The following is a 24320-nucleotide window of genomic DNA, read 5'->3' as shown; positions in this document are numbered from 1 at the left end:
TGTCTGCTGTGACCATTTGAGAAACAAAAATAATATTCTATTACTTCGATAGGTCTTACTAAACAGACCACCCAGTGAGTGATATGTAATTTAAAAAAGGAGGAGCTTTGACAACCCCAAACAATGCCCTGCTCGGACCACTACAAGCATAGGAGAATCAAATCTGTGGAGCCACCAAGCATCTGTAGATAAAAAATTTTATTTTATTTTAGGTCACTAAATTCCACTATTTTTACTTTATTTTTTAATTTTTTTTAGTTTGTGTTGAAACCAACCTTTAATTACGCCTACTCAGCCTCCACTTTTTTTTAAAGAATAAAGCAGACATTGAGTTATAACTGTACAATAGCATTTCTTAAACAAGGCTTTATTATGCAACTTTAAAATGTTAGTGTATCGTTCTGTAAAGCAGAGCTCTATAAAGGTTACACAGCAAGTCATTTACTAGATATTTATATGTAACTTGCACAGTAAGTCATTAGCAGTACATTGGCTCAGCAGAAGACGACAATTCCCACAGCAGCATTTACTGTAGAGAAAGATCAGATAACAGGAGTGGGCGCTGGAATGTAAGTGCAACATATTTACTTTTTTTTATTTTTATTTAAGCACCAAAGTATGAAAATTATACTTTGGTTGCCACAAAATATTCAGAGCATAAATCTACTCTTCAGAAGGGTTTCTCTGTTTCATGGTCAAACATAGTATATCAAATGCACAATAAAAAGCATTTTCAGTTACAATGAAGTGGATGGAAAGCCCAGACCACATCACAACATTCATAGGGGTGGATGTACATCAGTTGTCAGGGCAACAGCCATTCAGTGGGATGTATTTATGAGACCGGCGGCTGCATGGCTGCTGGTCTCAATCCCGACACTGTCATGAAATACCGATGCCTATGTTAATCCCGCCACAGGAACGCCAAAGGACGCCAGACCGATCGTCCTCCTGCTGGGTATGTATGCACTTAGCCCGGGGATGGAGGGTTAGGTTTAGGGACCCCCGGGGAGACTTAGGGTTAGGCACCCCCCTCGGGAAGATTAGGGTTATGCTAGGGAAAGGGTGGTTAGGGTTAGGCACTAGGGGGGAGGTTAGGGTTAGGCAACCCCCACCCCGGAAGACATGGGTTTAGGGTGCGGAAAGGGATGTTTAGGTTTAAGCACCCCTGGGGGGAAGTTAGGGTTAGGCACTAGGGGGGAGGTTAGGGTTATTCACCCCTAAGGGAGGGTTAGAGTTAGAGGGGGGAGAGGGGAGGGGTAGTATACTTACGAGCGCCCGTCGGGATCTTCATCCATCGGTCTCTCACTGTCGGGATTATAAACGGTGGCTATTAAGCTGTTGATATTTCAATTGACATTCAGGGGCTATTTAGTCTAGAGCGGCCGCTGATTGGCTGTTGCCCTGGCAACTGACATAAACCATTGGTTCCGTCATTTGCTATGGTAGAGATGTATGTGGTAATTGGTATCTGATTGGTCTGGGTTATTTGTGTTGTTATTTTGCCAAGACAGGGACTATACTGGAAAAAAGGACCAACCTGCGCCAGTTGGTAGGTGCAGAGATGTACCTAATCTGGGTGACACCCGGTTCGGCAGCTTGGCTGGTTGGTGTTCTTCCGTGTGCCATAGTCGTGCGCGTGTTCAAAATGGTTGTGGCTTTGTGGGTGGGGCGTGGCTTTGGTCAGTGCAGCCATGCCCTCTTATGTGTGCCAATCTTGTGGTCGTTCCCGCCCCCTATTCTCGGCACACAGTGAGTTTACCCAGTGCACCAGCAGCTGCTGGGGAAGCCCACAATCTCTCCCCTGTCTCTCTGGGTACTGGCTTATTGATGGCTCTATCTGATGGGGTGACACCAAAATAGCAGAGCAGCTCTGCTATTTTGGTGTCACCCCCTTGGATGGTGTCACCCGGCGTGGCCCACACACCCCGCTCCCCCCTAGTAATGCAGTAGGTAGGTGAGTATTACATTTTAAAAAAATTTGGAAAACCCTGGGATTTCTACTGGAGAAGGGGACAAATTACAGGGGAGAAAGTAAGGGGTATGTGAGTGTGTTTAGTATGTAATAAAATTTTACTATCTACGGTGTATGTAATGTCATTATTTTACTATTTTATTTACAAAGGACAGGCACGCTGGCACCTGTAGTCCCACTGTAAAAAACAATAGTACACATCTATTATTCACACTATTACCCCTGCACCCACCAGCCAGGGTGGGGGGTGCTTAGGAGAGGGGGGGGGATTTATTTTGGGGGTCCCCTCATCCCTTGAGATCCCTGGCTTGGGCTGACTAGCTTGGGGTGTTAATGCTTTGGCTGGGGTGACCCAGTCAAAGGGTCCCTGCTTTTGTCATTACAGTTTGAGTCCGGTGTTGGTTTTAAAAATATGGGGAACCCCACACCATTTTTTCCTCATATTTTTAAAACCAAGACTGGCTTAGGGAGCCCAGTGCTGGTTCATAAAATACGGGGACCCCTACATGTTTTGCCCTTCGTATTTTGAGAACCAGGACTGGCGCAGGAGCACGGGGCTTGTTATGCTTTGGGAGGGGGAGAACCCCACATTCATTTTTTATTAAATTTAACCCTTTATTTTATACATTTATACACACAAGCAGCCTGCACATATCTCACTGATATGTGCAAGCTGCTTGTTCGGGAGTGTTAGGCTAGGGTAATGCGGAGATTAAACATGGGTAGGAGCAATCACATACACCATCGGAAAACAATGATCCTGACAAACACGGGAGCTTAGTAAAGTCCCGATTATCTTTAAGGAAAAAAACCTTGTGTATGATCATTCCTATCAGTGTTTAAAAACGCACTGACACGGGCCATGACACGAATGTTAGTAAATTTACCCGCTGGCGATAATGTTTCAGAGTATTAAGCAAGTCACATGAAGCTCACATCCTACTCTTGTATGTCCTCCTCTTCCCTGTTACTGCCAGGGCAATCATGATTACTGCAGCTATGCAACAGTTGGATTTCTCTACCCTTTACAATTTGTCAAAAAAGCAGATATAATCAACTCAGTTGCTATAAATTGCAGAGGTAACTGAGTCTACAACCATCAATCTATTCCTACATTCAACCTACAATTAACCACTTACAACCATCAATATATTCCTACATTTCACATCTCAGTAAATTGCCCACCTATGCTATATATAAGCAGGGTCTCCAAAACTATGGGCAGGCCTGGGTGCTGGAGGGAAGGCAGGCCCACTGAAGAGGGCCAGGCTACAGCCTCTCTTTACATTACTATGGTGCGCATGTCAGAGGGTATGACTATGACACTACAAAGGGCATGGTTACACCTCCCCTGCACTTACGGGCCCCTATTGAAAGCAAAACCCAGGTAATCTGTACATACTCCACCTCTCTAGGCACCCAGGTATATAAGTTCACTGTATATTCAACTCTCTGCCCACTTTATTATTTTCTGTAATGTACACTTCAGATGAACTGTGGGACTCCAGAGACTGGTTGCAATGCAGAGGTTTAAGGTAAAAACAGTGCTATTACACTAACACAGAAAGCCATCCAGAGTCCATTTAATTGTAGCTAGGTAGTTCTGAATTGTAATTGACCACAATGAATTTAATATTAATAAATCATCATAAATCAAGATAACAACTTTCGGTAAATTGTCGAGAAAAAATTGAAACACTTGTTGAACACTCCCATCATGGGCTCTCTAATTACTGCAGCTGCTTCCACATCAAACACAGTTCAACAAGCTGCTGTACTGTACTAAGATGAGATATTCAGCAGATGTAAGTTCAGCAACACAGTAATTAATGTAAAATTCCTTTATATCAATAAAATGTCAGTCTCAATATATCTTCTTTTCATGCAGCCTTCCCATATTTAAGATATTCTGTATATATATAATTACTACTAATAATCTTGTTGTGGACATTTCCTACTACTTTTAGTATATTTTACACCTAATTCAATTATCCCCAATACTATCAATTATGCTCCACACAATCTATAAACAATGGTACATTGAGGTATTAAATTCCCTACATTTTAAAAAATGTATTTGATTTTAAAAGACCCATTTTGCATCTTCTTTATTGGGATATGTGTTCTCTATGATACTCGTTCAAGGTAATTTACCTTATATGATATATACAATTGTATATTTATACCTACGGGCTTATATAACTCTCCTGAGTTTTCATCTTTATCATTTTAACATATCTATGGGCGGATCTCCCCCAATAATCCTTTTTTCATACTATTCTGAATTCTGAAAACATTTATGCATTTGTATTTTTAAAAACCAGGTAAACCCATCCCATATTTCAAACAACCTCTCTATTTTTTGCTACTATATATATAGCAGCTTCTATCCATTCCATACGGAATGCAAAAAATTATTTATTAGCAATAATGATAATGAAGGAGGGTTGGGTTCCATCCATTTCTGTAGTATACACTTTTTTGCTACTAATGAAGTTATTGTGAGCATTTCCCTACTTCCTTTAGTATATTTTAAACCTAGGTCAGTTATCCCCAATATGTCCCATTGTGCTGTAAAGGGAACATAATCTATTAGGTGTGTATAGGCAAAACTCTGCACCTGTTCCCAAAAGTTTTTAATCTCCACACAATCCCATAAACAATGGTATAATGGGCATTAAATTCCTTACATTTTAGACATTCATTTGACTCTGCAAGCCGCATTTTATGTATCTTTTATGGGGATTTGTACCCTTTATAGTATACATTCAAGATAATTTCCAAATATGATACTGATTTTATAATTATATTAGAATATTCTAATGTTTTTAGTATCTTATCTGTTGAAATATCAGGGAAAGTATCCTGCCATTTCCCTACTCCCTTTTTTACCATAGATATATCTAGTAGATTTCTTAGCAGGTTATAGTATAGTATAGTCGCCTTTTTACCTATTACCTGTTGGTTAAGTACTTTATCCAGGTTGTTGTTAATATCTTTATGTGATAATTCTTGTAACACATCTTTAACATAATGAAGGGCTTGGAATAAGGAAAGCTGGTCTTTCACGGGTAATACATATTTCCTCATAATTTCTTCTGCATACATCATTTTACCCATTTCCTGATTTATTAAATTTGCTACTTTTATAATTCCTTTTGTTTTCCATTTTTCAAATATTTTAGCTGCTTCTCCCCGTTGGAATAGTGGGATGTTCACAAATGGCAACAATAGTGTATATTTATTATTCAACCCTATTTGTTTTCTTAAAATTTTCCATGTTTTCCATACCATCATTAACAATGGGTTGTGTTGTGTTTCTATTGTAATTTCCTATCTTGTATTGTGTAAAAATGATATAAGTGACCTATCTGAAATGAGTGTTTGTTATATAGTGGTATTAGCATACTTGTCCCTATTGTGTAATCCATCCCTTAAGTATCTAATCATACTGGCTAAATTGTATCTCTTAATATTGGGAAAGTTTAGCCCTCCCTCAGTTACTTTTTGTTGGATTTTAATCAGGGCTATACGAGGTTGTATATTTATTTTCTTGTTTCTTACTCATCTTTTCAGAAGATCATCTCGTTCAATACCTTCTATATTCTGCAGGGTTTTATCTAACATATCTTCATTATAACATTTATTTCAAAATTGTTCTTTAAGGGGACGTACTTGTTCTTTGTATATCATTTAATTGGTACAAATCCTTTTCATACGACAGAATTGTCCATTAGGTAATCCCCTCAACTAAGTTGGATGATGGCTGCTGTCAATGCCTACACATGAATTACTGTCAGTTGGTTTATAGAAAGTCTTAGTACAAATTTTTAACTGTTTTACATAAATAGTGATGTCTAAGAAATTAACCTGAACATCACTAATAGTGTAAGTGAGTACAATTCCTAAATCATTATTTAAGCACTCCTGAAAATTACAGAGAGTATTTTCACTACCCCTCCATATCAATAAAATATCATCTAGGTAGTGATGATAAGACACAAGGCCTGCCCCCAGCTCCTGCCACACATGGTGCTCCTCCCACAAGCCCATGAAGATGTTCATGAAACTGGAGGCAAACTTTGTGCCCATCGCAGTTCCGGAGCACTGCATATAATGTATATAGAAAGTCAATACCTTCTAAAATGAATGATTGTACATCAGAGTTCAACGACTCATTTAAATGTGCCTCTTGAACTGCTTGGAGACCTCTATTGTGTTTAAAGACTGTATATAGTGACCCCACTTCTGCTGTTACTAAAAGGTCCCCCCTTTGCACACCACCTACTTCAATTTATTAATAGCGTTAGTGGTATCCTTAAGATATGATTTACCTTTACATGCAATAGGCTTAAGGAAGTGGTCTATCATTTGTGACAGATTTGATGTAACAGATCCTAATTCTGCTACAATGGGAAACAAGGAGGGTCTTCCACTTTTTATGCATCTTGGGTTAAAATGTATAGTATGGTGCTCAAAGTAATACAAAGCATTAATGTCTGATAGCCAGAAGCCAAAGGGTCTGGTGAACCAGATCCAGAGTCGGGCAAAGATAGGAATTTTGGTAACTTCACAAGTTCCAGTGTTAATGATTTTTCTAAATAAGATGTCTGTATTGAGCACACATAGAACTAATGACATAAGTGCAGGAAAGATATTCTGTGTTGAACCGGGAGGGACTCATGATCAGGAAGTATTAACTCTAGATAGCCACACAATAATCTCATACCCCGGCAATCTGTGTGGTGTGCTGGGTTATAATAGCATCTGAGGTGTACTTGGAACCAATGATTATGCTACTGTAGCACAGACAGTACAAAAAGGTTTTCCTGCACCAACTACTGGAATGCGTATCCCCAATCAACCTGCTCCTTAGTGCACATGCCAACCGCCAAACTGTAAGTGACATATATTGTAAGATGTTTATAGTGATATCCCTTGATGATAAACCTCACAATTACATTAGACTGGCCACTTGCTTGCTTTGTGTTACACTTTCTATATTCAGTATTGTACCTTAGATTTCCCTGCTATTTACAGGGAAGAAATTAAGGCCCTGATTCAGAGGCGCTCGCAAAAAGCGAGCGCTCGCTCTGAATCAGGGCGGGCGCTTGTTTTTTTAGTTGCGGCCTCCTGGCCACTCGCATAGCTGTGGGTTACCACCCACAGCTTATGCGAGCGGCCAGGTGATGGTCACGATGGTCAAGACCATCGCGACCATCGGGCTTGCGATGAGACCCTTACGGTAGGTCTCGTGGCCGCAAGCCCCAGTGGACTTCCTGCTCTAATAGAGCAGGAAGTCCATCTACTGACATCACGAGTGATATCAGTAGGGCCGCCCACAAATGGCAGGCGTTCCTGCAGGAACGCCTCCATTTGTCCAGCCACCCCCCCTCCCCAACTTCCAAACGGGGCGAGCTGTCGATCAACATCGACAGCCGCCCCGTTTGTTGCGAGCACCAGAGCTAGTGATTTTTGTGCTTACTCCAAGGCTTGCGCACTGGCCCACAATTGACCTGCTTGTGAGCGCAATGCGCTTGCGAGCAGGTCTGAATCAGGCCCTCAGTGCGCTCACTGAAAAGTTTTTTTTTTCACTAATCATTTCAATGAAGTCAGTAGATTAAAGTGACCTAATCTAACAAAGAATAGTTTTCAATTATTTATTCAGCAGAAAAAAGTGCCCAGTCAGGAATTGCTTACATGTGGTCTAACTTGTCAACAAAAATAAAGTCAATAACCTCCATCTTTCCTGACCTCTCTTAACTTCCTCCCACTCATGTTTAAAAAACTTCTTCGTGCTCCTACACAGCCAAAATAGCTTAGATAAATTTGTTTTTGCCAATTATTGTTTCGTGTTGTATCTTATGACTAATTTATAAAGTGATAGTCTATTCTGTTTACCAGTATGCAAAGCAGAGCCCATTATTGCATTCTTGTGACCAACATTCAAGGAAGAGACACAATTATTATTACCATAAAGGTAATAATAAAACAAAGCAAAACCATTTCCGATTACCACTATAGGAAGCAAAGTCACATTCTGTTGGCCAACATATAAAGGAGGGCCCATACCTATGACACATATATAATACAAAGTCTTATTGTGCTATTTACTGTACAAAGAAGAGAATTTGTCTGGATTTCCCATGGAGAACAGGCCACATATAAGAGAAACTCCAAATTCAGAAAAAGATCAAATCTGTTTCAACGTTATTTTGAGGTGAATTTAGTTACTTTTCAGTATTGAATATAAATTTTTGTCTATTTTAGCAACATTCACTTCCAATTGTTTTATTAATCTTTGTGATAATGTCGGGAGAAAGACTGTAGGAACCTGATTCAGAATTCTTCAGTCCCAGCACTGTTGAAATTAATTATGTTAGAGCACAGGTTCTCAAACTCGGTCACTGAATGCTTGAAACGGTGGAATGGGTGCAGTTAAAGGTGGTATAATAACAGTTTGCTCATGTAATTGCAGCCAATCAAGTGAGCAGAGGGCTGGAGCAATGGATAAGCAGCGATACGTATTGACCTCATCATCTGAAAGTCCTTGCATCATTAGCAGGGCAGCTATATTATATCAAGTTGCACCCATTATTACTAATTGACATTTCCACTTGTGCTACTGCAAGAAACATGATAGTCAATTAATTTTTAAAGGGGTAAACACCAGATGGGGCGTTGTTTGATTTTAATAATTTTTTAAATAGAAAATGCAACTTTCACATTTTCTTATAACTGTTGAGACAATATTTTTTAGTTGTGTATATAACACTTTATTATAATATTATATTGTGTACAAAGAGGGTAATGTGACTTTCGAATTTAATGCTAACAGTATCAAGCTACATTTCTACACTAGTCCAACTCAACATATACACAGTAGTATGCTTTTAGGTGCTCTTTGCCTATTTATGTTCAATGTACAAAAGCACCTAACTCTAAATGAGCCCATGTTGTTCACCAGAGCTTGTCACTTCTCCTTGGCCAACCACTGCATATACTTGTCTATGCAACTGAATTAAAGTTTGGTTACAGGCGCTGCTATTTGTTTGGAATTTGTATGGGATATCGGCAGTCAGGATACTGGCGTTCAGAATACTGACTGCACCATCCCGACAGTCAGAATGCCCAAAGGTAAGTAGCCTAACCCTAACCCATAGCTCTCCTCCTAACCCTAACCTAACCTATCTATCCCGCAGCCTAACTCTAACCCTCCACCCTCACAGCCTTACCCTAATATTTCCTCCACAGCCTAACCATATCCCTCCTACCCCACAGCCTCACGTTAATCCTTCCCCTAGTGCCTAACCATAAACCTAACCCTCCCCCTAACCCTAATACTTACTGTCGGGATGCTGGTGGTTGGGATTGCCACACCGGTATTCTGAGGCCCGGCATTACGACCGCGGGGATGTCAACTACATCTCTTTGTTTGCACCTCAAGGTTCTATTAGTGAGGACTGCAGGTTATTGAAATCTGATGTTTGGTTAGAGTTCTCCTTTATGTCTTGGTGAATGAAGCATCCATGCTTTTTTATTCTAAATGAAACTATTTTGTACACTATTATTACTACAATGCAGTGACATCCAGTGAGATAACAAAGATGCACTCTCTATTGTATGTCAGTTACAAAGGTGCTCTATGTATTGTGCCCAGGTGAGTAGAATTTTGCTCCGTATTTTGTAGCAGTCACAAGTCTGCTCTCTGTGGCTAAATGTATGAAGCAGTGAAAAGAGTGGAGAAGTGTGTCAGTGGAGATGGTGACCATGGCAAACAATTAGCTTTGAGGTTGCATTTAGCATGTACATTCTATAAAATAACAGGTAAGAGCTGATTGGTTGCCATGAGTAACTTCTCCACTGGCACACTTCTCCACTCTTTTCACTGCTTCATACATCTACCCCTCAATTGTATATTGTTATATTTGTATCTTCATTGTAGTACAATGTACTAAAGTTATATACTAAATAATATGAAGATACAAATTCTGATTCCATAGTACATACAACCATCACTTACTTGCATATGTCATCTTCTGGGTCTTCAAGCCCAAATTTTTCATCAAAAATTAGTTGAATCCGTATGTTTTCCTCCTGTGCTACCAATCTCCATACCAGAACAGTACTCCGTGGGTAAGAGTGCGGAAATCTGGGGCTGTGAATTGATCCATTAAATGAAACTGAAACAATCTTCTCATGCTGGTGTTCTTGCACTCCTGTAGCAGACAGAAATAATAAAAATTAATTAAGAAAAGACAGCAAATATAAAAAGCATAAACAAAATAACATCAACATATTGATGCATTTAATGGCAAACAGATGTTCGTTTCCAAGTACCTGTAGTCCTGCAGTAAAAAGAAAATGTAGTTAAACAAAAAGATACAGCTCAAAATATAACTAAGGAAAAGGAAACATCGAAGTAAATAAAGAAGGAAAACAAAAACTGTCAAAGCATCTCATGTGTTGCAGAATATGCTTCTCTGTTCAAAGCATGAACATTCAGGAATATATTGCGGGATCAACTTTACTATGACCAGGTTCATTTTATAATATAACATGGATGATTAACATTTCCACAATAGTGTGTGTTGCAACATATGAAACAGCACCACCTACAGTACAGTACTGTTCTCCAGTGTAGCTTTCTGATCAATACTCAGCCTGTGGGTTGGGTACGGGATCCCAACAGTCAGAATCCCAACGTGTGCAGGTAAGAACCCTAACCCTAATCCCACCTTTCCCTCAACCTAACCCTAACCCTCCCCTCCCGTAGCCTAACCCTAACCCTCCACCACAGGCTGACCCTAAACCTAACCCTCCCCCTAACTCTAATACTTGCCATTGGGATACCGGCAGTTGGGATTCTGTAGCCGGTATTCCGACTGCTGTTAAGATTCCAACCACTGGCATCTTGGCCTCTGGATGCCGACTACCTACCCACTCTGTAGCTGTTTCCATAGTTCAAGTCTCCTTCTCAACACCTCAGTCCATTAGACAGCAGAAATTAATAACAACCAGTAACTAAACAAAACTAATAAGGTATGTATAAACCATACAAATATCAACATATGTATTAAATAAATCTGCTCGACCGCATTATTTCTAACAGTAGTACATTAAATTGAACATGTGTATAGTACATGTACATAGGTGTAAAGTTACTGCATCAAAACACTAGAGTAATATGTGAACAGCAGCCAAAAAGGAATGTCATATATGTGCCTGTTTTACAAACCAATATATTTAAATAGAGTAAGATTTAAAGTGGAATCCATTAAAAGCAGTTCAATATGTGCAGTTCCACATAGTAAGAGTGTGGTATACAGAGTTTTATGTAAAACTATACTCAGTCACTCCAACTTTAGTTGAAGAATAACCACAACATAGAGTGGGCATTAGGTGTCTCATCACGCCTCACACGATTGATGTGAATGACTTATTCCACTAGCCTCAACATAATTCAAATAATGACGGACTTGGCACATGCAAAATGAAAGCAGAAACACCCTGTATCTGTACCCAGTAAGTCTTTAACGCATTTCTCCGCTTCTGTCAGCAGTTTCTTCAGAAAGAAGTGAATATAAATCAGTGTCCATAGGCAGATATTTAAGCTGTGCAGCTCCAGTAAAACTGGATCACTAATTAGTTGGTAATCAGAATTCACCTGTTAAGCTTTGAGCTAAGAACAGATTATAAGAAATCATTAACCAGCTGCGCTTTAAACATGCATTTAAATATTTTCCACAATTTATCACAGTATGATAAATATGCAATGATCTAACAACTATATATAAATGCATACAAGAATATATATATATATATATATATATATATATATATACATATATATATATAAAAAACTTTATAAAATATATATATATATTAGGGGTGAGCGGGTTCGGATTTCTGAAATCCGAACCCCCCCGAGCCCCCCCGATCCGAGTCCGATCCGAATCAGGCTCGACTTTTCCCGCCTGACTCGGATCTGAAATCGAGGCAAAACGTCATCATCCCTCCTTCCGAGTCTCGCGGGTTTTGGATCCAATATAAGGTACCCACGTCGGCGCCATTTTCTCACTCGGCTGTGGACAGTCAAGAGGGAGGGTGGGAGTTAGGGCTGTGTAGTGTAGTGTAGTGTAGTGCTGCTGTTGTCCACTACTTCAAAGTCCATAGGGGCTGGCTGTGTTGTGCTGTGCTGCTGTTGTTAATAGGGGCTGTGTCCACTACTTCAAAGTCCATAGGGGCTGGCTGGACTGTGTTGTGCAGTCAGTTCTCCATAGGGGCTGTGTCCACTCCAAAGTCCTGTGCAGTGTCCCAGTCCTAAAGGAGTGCTGCAGTGTTGTCCAGGGGGTGCTCTGTCCATCAGGGGTGCTCCCCCCAAGTGCTAAAAAAATAATATATTTTCTGTGTTTGTGAATTGTGTGCGCAGTAGCCGCACGTGCATCAACAAAGTAGTGCCAAGCGTGCGCCTGTGTCATAAGTAAAGGGCCGGCTGGCTTGACCGTTAAGGGTGCTGTAACCCCCGAAAGTACACTCCAGTCCAAACCAAAAAAAAAATTATTTTCTGTGTTTGTGAATTGTGTGCGCAGTAGCCGCACATGCATCAACAAAGTAGTGCCAAGCGTGCGCCTGTGTCATAAGTAAAGGGCCGGCTGGCTTGACCGTTAAGGGTGCTGTAACCCCCGAAAGTACACTCCAGTCCAAACCAAAAAAAAAATTATTTTCTGTGTTTGTGAATTGTGTGCGCAGTAGCCGCACGTGCATCAACAAAGTAGTGCCAAGCGTGCGCCTGTGTCATAAGTAAAGGGCCGGCTGGCTTGACCGTTAAGGGTGCTGTAACCCCCGAAAGTACACTCCAGTCCAAACCAAGAAAAAAATTATTTTCTGTGTTTGTGAATTGTGTGCGCAGTAGCCGCACGTGCATCAACAAAGTAGTGCCAAGCGTGCGCCTGTGTCATAAGTAAAGGGCCGGCTGGCTTGACCGTTAAGGGTGCTGTAACCCCCGAAAGTACACTCCAGTCCAAACCAAAAAAAAAATTATTTTCTGTGTTTGTGAATTGTGTGCGCAGTAGCCGCACGTGCATCAACAAAGTAGTGCCAAGCGTGCGCCTGTGTCATAAGTAAAGGGCCGGCTGGCTTGACTGTTAAGGGTGCTGTAACCCCCGAAAGTACACTCCAGTCGAAACCAAAAAAATATATATTTTCTGTGTTTGTGAATTGTGTGCGCAGTAGCCGCACGTGCATCAACAAAGTAGTGCCAAGCGTGCGCCTGTGTCATAAGTAAAGGGCCGGCTGGCTTCACCGTTAAGGGTGCTGTAACCCCCGAAAGTACACTCCAGTCCAAACCAAAAAAAAAATTATTTTCTGTGTTTGTGAATTGTGTGCGCAGTAGCCGCACGTGCATCAACAAAGTAGTGCCAAGCGTGCGCCTGTGTCATAAGTAAAGGGCCGGCTGGCTTGACCGTTAAGGGTGCTGTAACCCCCGAAAGTACACTCCAGTCCAAACCAAAAAAAAAATTATTTTCTGTGTTTGTGAATTGTGTGCGCAGTAGCCGCACGTGCATCAACAAAGTAGTGCCAAGCGTGCGCCTGTGTCATAAGTAAAGGGCCGGCTGGCTTGACTGTTAAGGGTGCTGTAACCCCCGAAAGTACACTCCAGTCCAAACCAAAAAAAAAATTATTTTCTGTGTTTGTGAATTGTGTGCGCAGTAGCCGCACGTGCATCAACAAAGTAGTGCCAAGCGTGCGCCTGTGTCATAAGTAAAGGGCCGGCTGGCTTGACCGTTAAGGGTGCTGTAACCCCCGAAAGTACACTCCAGTCCAAACCAAAAAAAAAATTCTTTTCTGTGTTTGTGAATTGTGTGCGCAGTAGCCGCACGTGCATCAACAAAGTAGTGCCAAGCGTGCGCCTGTGTCATAAGTAAAGGGCCGGCTGGCTTGACCGTTAAAGGGTGCTGTAACCCCCGAAAGTACACTCCAGTCCAAACCAAAAAAAAATTATTTTCTGTGTTTGTGAATTGTGTGCGCAGTAGCCGCACGTGCATCAACAAAGTAGTGCCAAGCGTGCACCTGTGTCATAAGTAAAGGGCCGGCTGGCTTGACCGTTAAGGGTGCTGTAACCCCCGAAAGTACACTCCAGTCCAAACCAAAAAAAAAATTATTTTCTGTGTTTGTGAATTGTGTGCACTGTGGCTGCACGTGCATCAACAAAGGAGCAGCGCCAAGCGTGCGCCTGTGTCCCATAAGTAAAGAGCCGGCTGGCTCATTTCTTAAAGGGTGGTGTAACCCACAAAGTGCACTACTCTCCAGCAAAAATAAAATAATATTTTCTGTGTTTGTGTGCGCTTTAGCCGCACGTATATATATCAATATAACATAAATGGAGGACTAAACTTTCTCCGATAAAAATAAAATAGGGAAAGATCAAGAACCACTTCCTCCTAGTGCTGTTGCTGCTGCTGGGAGTTGTTCATCATCCCAGAGAGGAAGTAGGAACATCACTACTTTTACTAAACAATTGACCCTCCAACAGTCCCTAGCGATGAGGATGAAGTACGACAGCAGTCATCCTGAAGCAAAACGTATAACTGAGGCCTTGACTGCTATGTTGGTGTTAGACGTGCGTCCGGTATCCGACATTAGTGCAGTGGGATTTAGACAATTGATGGAGGTAGTGTGTCCTCGGTTCCAAATCCCGTCTAGATTCCACCTGCAGCCTCAAAGCAGCAGCGACAAGCGTGCGTCTGTCTGTTAAAGGGTGGTGACACCCTCAAAGTGTGCTACACAAACAATTAAAATATTGTTCTTTTTTTTTCTGTCTTTGTGAATTGTGTGGGCTGTAGCCGCACCTGCATCCTTAAAGCAGCAGCGACAAGCGTGCGTCTGTCTGTTAAAGGGTGGTGACACCCTCAAAGTGTGCTACACAAACAATTAAAATATTGTTCTTTTTTTTTCTGTCTTTGTGAATTGTGTGGGCTGTAGCCGCACCTGCATCCTTAAAGCAGCAGCGACAAGCGTGCGTCTGTCTGTTAAAGGGTGGTGACACCCTCAAAGTGTGCTACACAAACAATTAAAATATTGTTCTTTTTTTTTTCTGTCTTTGTGAATTGTGTGGGCTGTAGCCGCACCTGCATCCTTAAAGCAGCAGCGACAAGCGTGCATCTGTCTGTTAAAGGGTGGTGACACCCTCAAAGTGTGCTACACAAACAATTAAAATATTGTTCTTTTTTTTTTGGTCTTTGTGAAATGTGTGGGCTGTAGCCGCACCTGCATCCTTAAAGCAGCAGCGACAAGCGTGCGTCTGTCTGTTAAAGGGTGGTGTAACTCTCAAAGTGCTCCAAAAAATAAAAAACTATTTTTTTAATGTGTTTGTGACTTGTGTGCGATGTAGCCGCACCTGCATCCTTAAAGCAGCAGCGACAAGCGTGCGTCTGTCTGTTAAAGGGTGGTGACACCCTCAAAGTGTGCTACACAAACAATAAAAATATTCTTCTTTTTTCTGTCTATGTGAATTGTGTGGGCTGTAGCCGCACCTGCATCCTTAAAGCAGCAGCGACAAGCGTGTGTCTGTCTGTTAAAGGGTGGTGACACCCTCAAAGTGTTCTACACAAACAATTAAAATATTGTTCTTTTTTTTCGGTCTTTGTGAAATGTGTGGGCTGTAGCCGCACCTGCATCCTTAAAGCAGCGACAAGCGTGCGTCTGTCTGTTAAAGGGTGGTGTAACTCTCAAAGTGTTCCAAAAAATAAAAAACTATTTTTTTAATGTGTTTGTGACTTGTGTGCGATGTAGCCACACTTGCATCCTCAAAGCAGCAGCGACAATCGTGCGTCTGTCTGTTAAAGGGTGGTGACACCCTCAAAGTGTGCTACACAAACAATTAAAATATTGTTCTTTTTTTTTCTGTCTATGTGAATTGTGTGGGCTGTAGCCGCACCTGCATCCTTAAAGCAGCAGCGACAAGCGTGCATCTGTCTGTTAAAGGGTGGTGACACCTCAAAGTGTTCTACACAAACAATTAAAATATTGTTCTTTTTTTTTTGGTCTTTGTGAAATGTGTGGGCTGTAGCCGCACCCGCATCCTTAAAGCAGCAGCGACAAGCGTGCGTCTGTCTGTTAAAGGGTGGTGACACCTCAAAGTGTTCTACACAAACAATTAAAATATTCTTCTTCTTTTTTCTGTCTTTGTGAATTGTGTGGGCTGTAGCCGCACTTGAATCCTCAAAGCAGCAGCGACAAGCGCGCGTCTGTCTGTTAAAGGATTACATCGGTGACAGCATCTAAGTAGGCATGTCAGACAGTCCGTACCTGTACTGGCAGGAAAAAGAAGCAATTTGGTGGTCCCTGTACAAACTGGCTCTATTTTACCTGAGTTGCCCCCCCTCCAGTGTGTACTCCGAAAGAGTGTTTAGTGCAGCCGGGAACCTTGTCAGCGAAAGGCGTAGGAGGTTGCTTCCACAAAATGTGGAGAAGATGATGTTCATAAAATGAATTATCAACTCTTCCAGGGAGACCAGCCTCCAGAACGTACAGAGGGACCTGTGGTTCCAGCAGGGACGAATTAATACTCTGTGAGGATGAGGATGTACACACTGAAGAGGGTGAGGAATCGGTGGATGAGGAGGATGAGGATGACATCTTGCCTCCGTAGAGCCAGTTTGTGCAGGGACAGATAAATTGCCAGCTTGTTTTGTGGGGGCCCAAACGAACCAATCATTTCAGCCACAGTTGTGTGGCAGACCCTGGCGCTGAAATGATTGGTTTGTTAAAGTGTGCATGTCCTGTTTATACAACATAAGGGTGAGTGGGAGGGCCCAAGGACAATTCCATCTTGCACCTCTTTTTTTTCTTTGCATTATGTACAGTTTGGGGCCTAGTTTTTCAATGCCATCCTGTCTGCCACTGCAGTTTCACGCCTAGATGGGTCACGTGTTTGTGCCGCCCACTTGTGTCGCTTAGCATAGTCATCCAGCTACCTCGGTGCAACCTTTTGGACATAAAAACACTATTGTGAGGTGTGAGGTATTCAGAATAGACTGGAAATGAGTGGAAATTAAGTTTATTGAGGTTAATAATAGCATAGGAGCAGAAAAACCTACAAATTCTGTGATTTTAGCTGTTTTTATGCTTTTTTTCAAAAAAATACAGATCCAAAACACAAAACCCAGAACCCAAAACACGCAAGGGTGGTTTTGGCAAAACCAATCCAGATCCAAAACACGAAGAAAGATCCAGATCCAAAACCAAAACACAAAACACGAAAAGTGGCCGGTGCACACCCCTAATATATATATATATATATATATATATATATATATATAAACATTTCACAGGATCGGACATGCTAAAACTCCAAAAATTTTATAATTGCAACAATATTGATCTTTAATGATCATGTATAAACATATAACAAAAAAATTATTATGTATCAGTCTACAAATCTTACAACTGCTAGTTGTTAGAGATGTTCGCTGATCTTCAGGTTTTAGTTTTGGCAAAACCACAACAAAATGGTTTTGGTTTTGGCAAAACAACCCTCAAGTGTTTTAGTTCTTTTCTGTTTTGGTTTTGGATTTCTTGACAAAAACAGCAAAATCATGTAATTTGGACCTGTTTACATGCAATCCAAAACCAGAGATTTGTTTTTGAAATCTGAGTTCCAAACTTACAACAGACCCGAGCCAGGACTTGGTTCTACTCGGAACCCCAAAAGTGATCCAAGCCAGGACTGGATAGAAACTCGGAACCCCAAAGTTCGGGTGTGTTCGGTTTTCAGCAAATCGAACACCACATCTATACTATTTACTAAGAATTGTGCTTACCTCACTAGATTAAATACTCATATAAATCAAATACTGTACAATATTATTAGATCTTATTTATTAGTAAGGAGCATACTACACTGTATATATTCAATAGCCCCAATGTTATATCTTTATAGTATTATAGAAAAAAAAATCCAAATTGACCATACAAACAAGTACTTCAGATATTGCTAGAAAAGTGTCTAAATATTTCATATTTATAACCATATTCTTAAGCTATGTTCCAGGAAAGGAAATAAATAATAAGGAGGATTCTGGAAAACTTCTTAGATAATAAATCCCAAAAGCTTCTCACATATACAATCTTTGATATCAACCCCCTACACTTACAAATGATAAAAATATGTTCAAGCCCAAAGAATTATAGATCTACTGAATCACTGTTATTCATCTTAATAAAAAGCCATGGAACACTATAATTGGTGTATTTATTAATAATAATACTACATTGATGCTCTAAGTTTCTGGTCCAAAGTTTAATAAGGAAGTCAAATTATTTTTTGTCACTCCATAAACCAATATTCCACATGATGATGGACTAGAGGCAGTTTGATATTACATCATAGAAAAAGAGGCTCCAAATGAACAATTAATATCTATTTTATAGTTTGGGTACAACAATTTGAACCAGGTTTGCTCCAGCTTTGCAAATCTCTATACGGGACACCTAAGAGGGAAGCAGCCGTGGGGCAAACATTTCCACTATGGTCACTATTTTGAAAACTTGTTTTTTATTTGGGAATGAAACTTCTTGCTATTGACTCGAATCATAGTGATTTTATTCTAACTTCCTAACTTTCATGAGCACTTAACACTCTTCAAAGTTTGACTACCTGGACATAACCCTACAAATACTAACAACTATTATTTAAGTAATCTTAAAAAGTGTTGGTTTACACATATGCCTTGTATGAAGAAATTGTTGTACTCAAATGAAGTTTGAGGAACAATCTATCTAACTGTTTGTAGCCTTCAATTGAAACCACTACTAGTCTAGTAAAATTAATAGAGATGAATTGTTTATTGGAAGGAAGAGACCAAAGAAAAAATGACAAAATAATGTCTTTTGTTTACACACTTAGCAATTATTGTACTCAGAAGAAACTATTCTGAAGAATTCACCATTAAGAAATGACTGAACAATTGTTGGGGATTCTGGTTTCATTGAGGATTAGACTGTCTTTATTTCAATTAAACTGAGACTATTTGAATTTGTAATAAACATTAATAGACTGAGGAGTGGTCAGACACCTAGGGCCTGATTCTGAGGCGGGAGTACAGCAAAAAAAGAGAAGTAACTGGGCACCTTGGCAAAACCATGCTGCACTGCAGTTGGGGCAGATTTAAAATGTACAGAAAGATTTCGATTTGAGAGGGGCATGTCCAAATTGACACCTAAATTGCAGTGTAAAAATAAAGCTGCCCAGTAATTGTAGGGTACATGTAACAGCAGCTAGTATTTACCAAACATGCAAAAATAAAAGCATGTATTTGCACCCCTTGCATTGCAACATGGTTTGTCCAGGTAAACAGTTGTTTATCTTACTCTATTCCCAAATCTGAGTCAGGCCCTGTGTAACTTAAGTTATCTGTAAAATTAAGTATGTACCTGTTGTATCCTGGTGTGGGTAATTTCATATTGCCACACTCTATGTATGATATTGAGTGATCTTGAAGCTCTACTCTTGCTTATTTTAGGAATTTTTGCGTTGTGTTCTGGAAAAATTGATTGTATGAGATCATTTTTCAGGTCCTGTTTTTGCAGTTCCTGTATGATTTCTGGGTTGCTGCACTATACTACAATGAATTACTACTATACTAAACCAATCAAGCATGGAGGTGCTAAGTTACTCAGCTAGTTCTGAAGCTTGGTAAATAGTTTGCATATGGCAACATATTTTTAATGGCCTTTATTTTTATGCCAAATGTGCCTGGATTTTGTCCAAATATTCCATTTATATATTATATTTTTTAAACTCTGATTATGTGATTAAGTAATAATAAAAATACATATATATTTCTGTGGAAAATAAAGAAAGCATGTTAAAAGCAGGATTTTTGTGTTTCAAACTTTCTTTGTTTTAGAAATAATGCACATTTTTTCATTGACTAGATACTGTTTGAATTCAAACATTTCTCATCCCACATTTGTTTAACTCCGGAGAGGGCCGGCCAAGTGTATAGCAGGTCCAGTAATTAAATAAATCATTGACTCTCCTGGCTTAACATCAATCCTAGAACTGATCTAATATAATTAAGGGCCTGAATTAGAGGTAGATACTTTTAAAACATCAAAGGCAAGCGCCGAATGTTTTAAGTCTGTGCATGAATCTGATATGTATTGCGCATGTGTAACAATGGGACACACATCGGAATTACATAGAGATCTATAGAATTCTGATAGGCATTCCTGGGTGGTGGTTTTCATTGGCGGATGTGTCGGTGTCAGGGACTGCATCAGAAGATGCAGTTCCACTGGCACTGGTGGCCATGTACCATTAGATATTCTGAGCAACCACAGGGTTGCTCTAAGGCAGGGGTGGGGAACCTTTTTTCTGCCTAGGGCCATTTTGATATATATAACATTATTTGCGGACCCAATGCAGACCATGCCCCCTGTACATGACATCACAATGGGGAGGGCCACACTCGCCAGTGATTACAGCAATGCCCAGAGCAACCTCAGGATGAACTGGGGAGCTGTAAGGGCAGCAGTGTGACCATCTGAAGCGCCCTAAGGACACTCCAGGTGGCACTGCTGCATAGATTCTGGCTGCAGTGTGCCATTCTAGGCACCCTGCTAGCCAGATGAGGTTAGCAGAAAAAATCTCTGAGGGCCAGACAAAATGATTCCGAGGGCCTTAAACGGCCCCTGGGCCTGAGGTTCCCCATCCCTGCTCTAATGTCTGATTGGTGTGGCTGGTGTCCGCTCAATATTGCCACTATTTGTGCACCGCAGTGGATTACAGCTGCAGCCAGTGGTCTCAGTAGACAGACCATCGGTGGTGGAAATAGCATAAATACGCAGTAGCTACTGTAGGATAAATGCACAGTAGTGGCTGTGACAAAAGTTGCAGCTATTACTGCATTAGTGTCCATCTCTGATCAGGCCCAAAGAGAACCCTGATATAATTGTTTTTTTGTTTTTTCTTGCATTACGTTTGTAAAATTGTCTAATCAAACAGATCCTCTATAGCCATATGTGTCAAATATGTACAAACCTAGGGTGGCACTGTTTGGAGAATTAATTAAATCTGATTTTACTTTAACTTTCACGTTACATATTATTAGATGCTTACAAAAATAAGACATCTAAAATGACATGTTCCTTTTTTACACAGTTGCAAAAAGTGTATACAATTTGGGTCAACAATGAAAACATATTCAGAAGCATGGACGCTTGTAGATTATTTTCTTTGTTGCGTCATCAAGAATAACCTGCATTAGCTTACCTAAAGTGGGTACAGAGGGCCTGATTCAGACCCGCTCGCGAGCGCTGTGCGCTCGCAAGCGGGTCGATGGTGGCCCAGTGCGCATGTGCATGACGGAGCCGGCTCTGTCGTGCGCATGCGCGAGACCCGGATAGCTATGGGCAAACCGTCGCTCCGGGTCTCGTACCAAAGGGGGCGTGCTGTCGATGTTGAGTGACAGCACGCCCCCTTTGGTGGGCGGGCCGGGGGTGTGGCTGCCCAGACGGAGGCGTTCCCATGGGAACGCCTACCGTCTGGGGCTGGCCCCACTGACATCACAAGTGATGTCAGTAGGAGAGCTTTTGGCTCTGTTAGAGCCGAAAGCTCTCTGGGGCTTGCGGCAACGAGACCCTACCACAAGGGTCTCGTCACAAGCCCGATGGTCGCGATGGTCTTGACCATCGCGACCATCATCATGGCCGCTCGCTATAGTTGTGGGTGGTCACCCACAGCTATGCGAGTGGCCAGGAGGCCGCTCTAAAAAACAAGAAGGCCGGCCCTCATACAGAGCGAGCGCTCTGTCAGAGCATCCGGTTCTGAATCAGGCCCTGAGTGCAGGGGTGAGCACATCACACACCAAACACTCATTGAGTGCTACACATGTACCGGCTTGGGAGGTGTGGGGTGCTCAGACTCTATACACACCCACTCCCTCATATATAACGCCCCTAGTAACCTTCAGATCATTTGTATTGCATCTCAAGTCAGGACCATAACTAAGGGTGAGTGTGGGATGCTGCTGCCTAGAGTGCAAGCCCTATAGTGACTAGAGGTTGCCCCATGGCACCTGAATTTATCTTGCACAGTGCTGGGAACAGCACCCTGCACCTAGAGAGCTGCCTGGACGTCATGACATCACATGTTCAGAACCATAGTGATACCAGATATGGAAACATTTATAATCATAACGGTGACATCAAATATTTCTGTTAAAATTCCACAAAACACTACCACCAAAATACTGTACAATGAAGGAATGTAATCATAGGTATAAGCAGCTTCCAATATAATTTCATAATTGAATGATACTAAAAACTGAAAAATTGCTTTCTTTTCTGACAATGTGAACTATTACTGTAGCTATTTTTTCTTTGCTTTAATACTGGAGCATGACACTAGCTAAAGAGGAAGCAATACATAATCTATTACATTCTCGCAAATAAATGTCCTTTTATAAAACAGATGTAATACTTAGGTCTGCTCAAACTTTATACTATTCCTTATTTATTAGAATTGTGCATATTAAGCATACAGCCCATAAATCTGCATCTTGTGATGGAGGCATAATGCAGATTACTATGCCAGCAGTTATATTCAATTTTAAAATAGAGTGACACACTCCATTATTACTCACAAATAAATGGTTTACATATTAAATTTGTGGTTCTTGATCTACTGTAACTAGGAAGTTTGTATTGCACCTGCCCTTAATGTACATATCCGGCAGATGAAAAAGACGTCTTAAGTCTGTCCAAGATTCTGACTATTAAATAACCTCATAAGAGTTCAATAACACTTCCTGCATGTTGTGTTTTATGGGACTCAATACAGTATAGCTAAATTAAACACAATCAAATACTGATAAGAAAAAGAACTTACTTATCAGCTTACTTCATCTAAGTCAAGTGTACTGTATGAGGCACCTGTAATGTTCTCACTTTGGGGCTCAATAAGATAAGACTTGGCTGCATTTTAACCAAAAAACACAGGTACAAAGTGTGTGCCACCAAAAACGAGCATTTACTTACTTATTAAAATTTTTTCATGCGTCAACATACTGAGGAGAAAACATCCATCATCAACTTGATGATGATGAATGGCATTTTACTTGTGCTGGGATCACTTTTTCAGTATGGACCTCTGCTCTTGGAGTAGAACAGAGATGCCTCTAGTCATATCAGTGGCTGTCTCTACCTCTAATTATGTTGAAATGTCTTTACTGTCCTTTACTTGGTAAAATCTCTTGTTCTGCATCTACTGTACATATGTAAAGAAGGCCAACAAAGGGATATAAAATCAGTTTCATCTGTAGTAGATATAAGCAGTTTTTATGTGCATTAAGCAGAAAGTTGTTAACTTTTATATATAGTTGTGTACAGTACGTGCACATAGTCTTACATAGCACCATAAATGCATTAAGAATTTTGACCTAAAAATGACAAATACATGCAAGGCTCTCACATAAATGGAACTGGACACAATACATGCTGGCAAAACATGACAACGGTAATTAGAGGTTCATGTATCGAACAGATTATGGGGTATATTTACTAGTGCAGGTTTTTGGAAGTGGAGATGTTGTCCATAGCAACCAATCAAATTCTACTTAACATGTATCTAAAACCTTCTAGAAGATAATAGCTAGAATCTTGTTGGTTGCTATGGGCAACATCTCCACTTCTAAAAACCCACACTTTAGTAAATATACCCCTATAAGTGATGTGGAAGTAGACATACATAAATGGGAATTAAGTACATAGGATGAGTTGTAATAATAACATCTACTAAAATAGCTACTAAGTAGAGGTTGGAAATGACTGACCCTGGTAGCTTGCTGGACATTAGTAAGTAGAGAATTTGAGAGACTATGGCCAGTGTATTTTTCATTTTATTAAAAGTAACATTATGCAAAGCTACAATGGAACTTTGTGCTCAACTGATTTGGGTTCAACATACATTGGCTCTACATGCATGGAATATACATTAAGCTGAAAAAAGATTGATTTGGGCTATTATTGAACTAATGTGTACACTGAGTAGTTCTCCAACATGGATAACACCTTTGCGGATGGTTTGTGACACATGGGGTGGGTACAAAGTACCTGGACCTCCCTTTGGGGCCAGTTGATGGCAATTGTTGTTGGGCTGGATGGTGCTCTGGCTCCATACTCCCAACCTCATCCCAATCTGAGCTATATTATTGGATAGAGTGAATGTGTGGACTGATAACTTCATAGTTTTCCAATTGGTTACACCACTCATAGGCTGTGCGTCCAGCATCGGCTTTTTCCAAAGCTGTGTGTGCAGCCTGTGCAGGTATCCACACAA

General features: G+C 40.7%; 1 protein-coding gene across 1 annotated transcript in view; it reads right to left on the bottom strand.

Annotated features, from left to right (window-relative positions):
• Window positions 1-24320, bottom strand: part of PDGFC (platelet derived growth factor C) — a 328925-nt gene that overhangs the window by 122552 nt on the left and 182053 nt on the right. The window contains exon 3 of the mRNA XM_088475353.1: window positions 9999-10194. Coding sequence (XP_088331479.1) covers window positions 9999-10194 — 196 coding nt within the window. The remainder of the gene's footprint in view (window positions 1-9998; window positions 10195-24320) is intronic.

The sequence above is a fragment of the Taudactylus pleione genome, unplaced genomic scaffold, assembly GCF_031769625.1.
Source record: "Taudactylus pleione unplaced genomic scaffold, aTauple2 ptg000170l, whole genome shotgun sequence".
In the NCBI taxonomy this organism is placed as follows: Eukaryota; Metazoa; Chordata; class Amphibia; order Anura; family Myobatrachidae; genus Taudactylus; species Taudactylus pleione.
The sequence above is the reverse complement of the archived record's forward strand: the minus strand, read 5'-3'. Positions and strand labels throughout refer to the sequence as shown.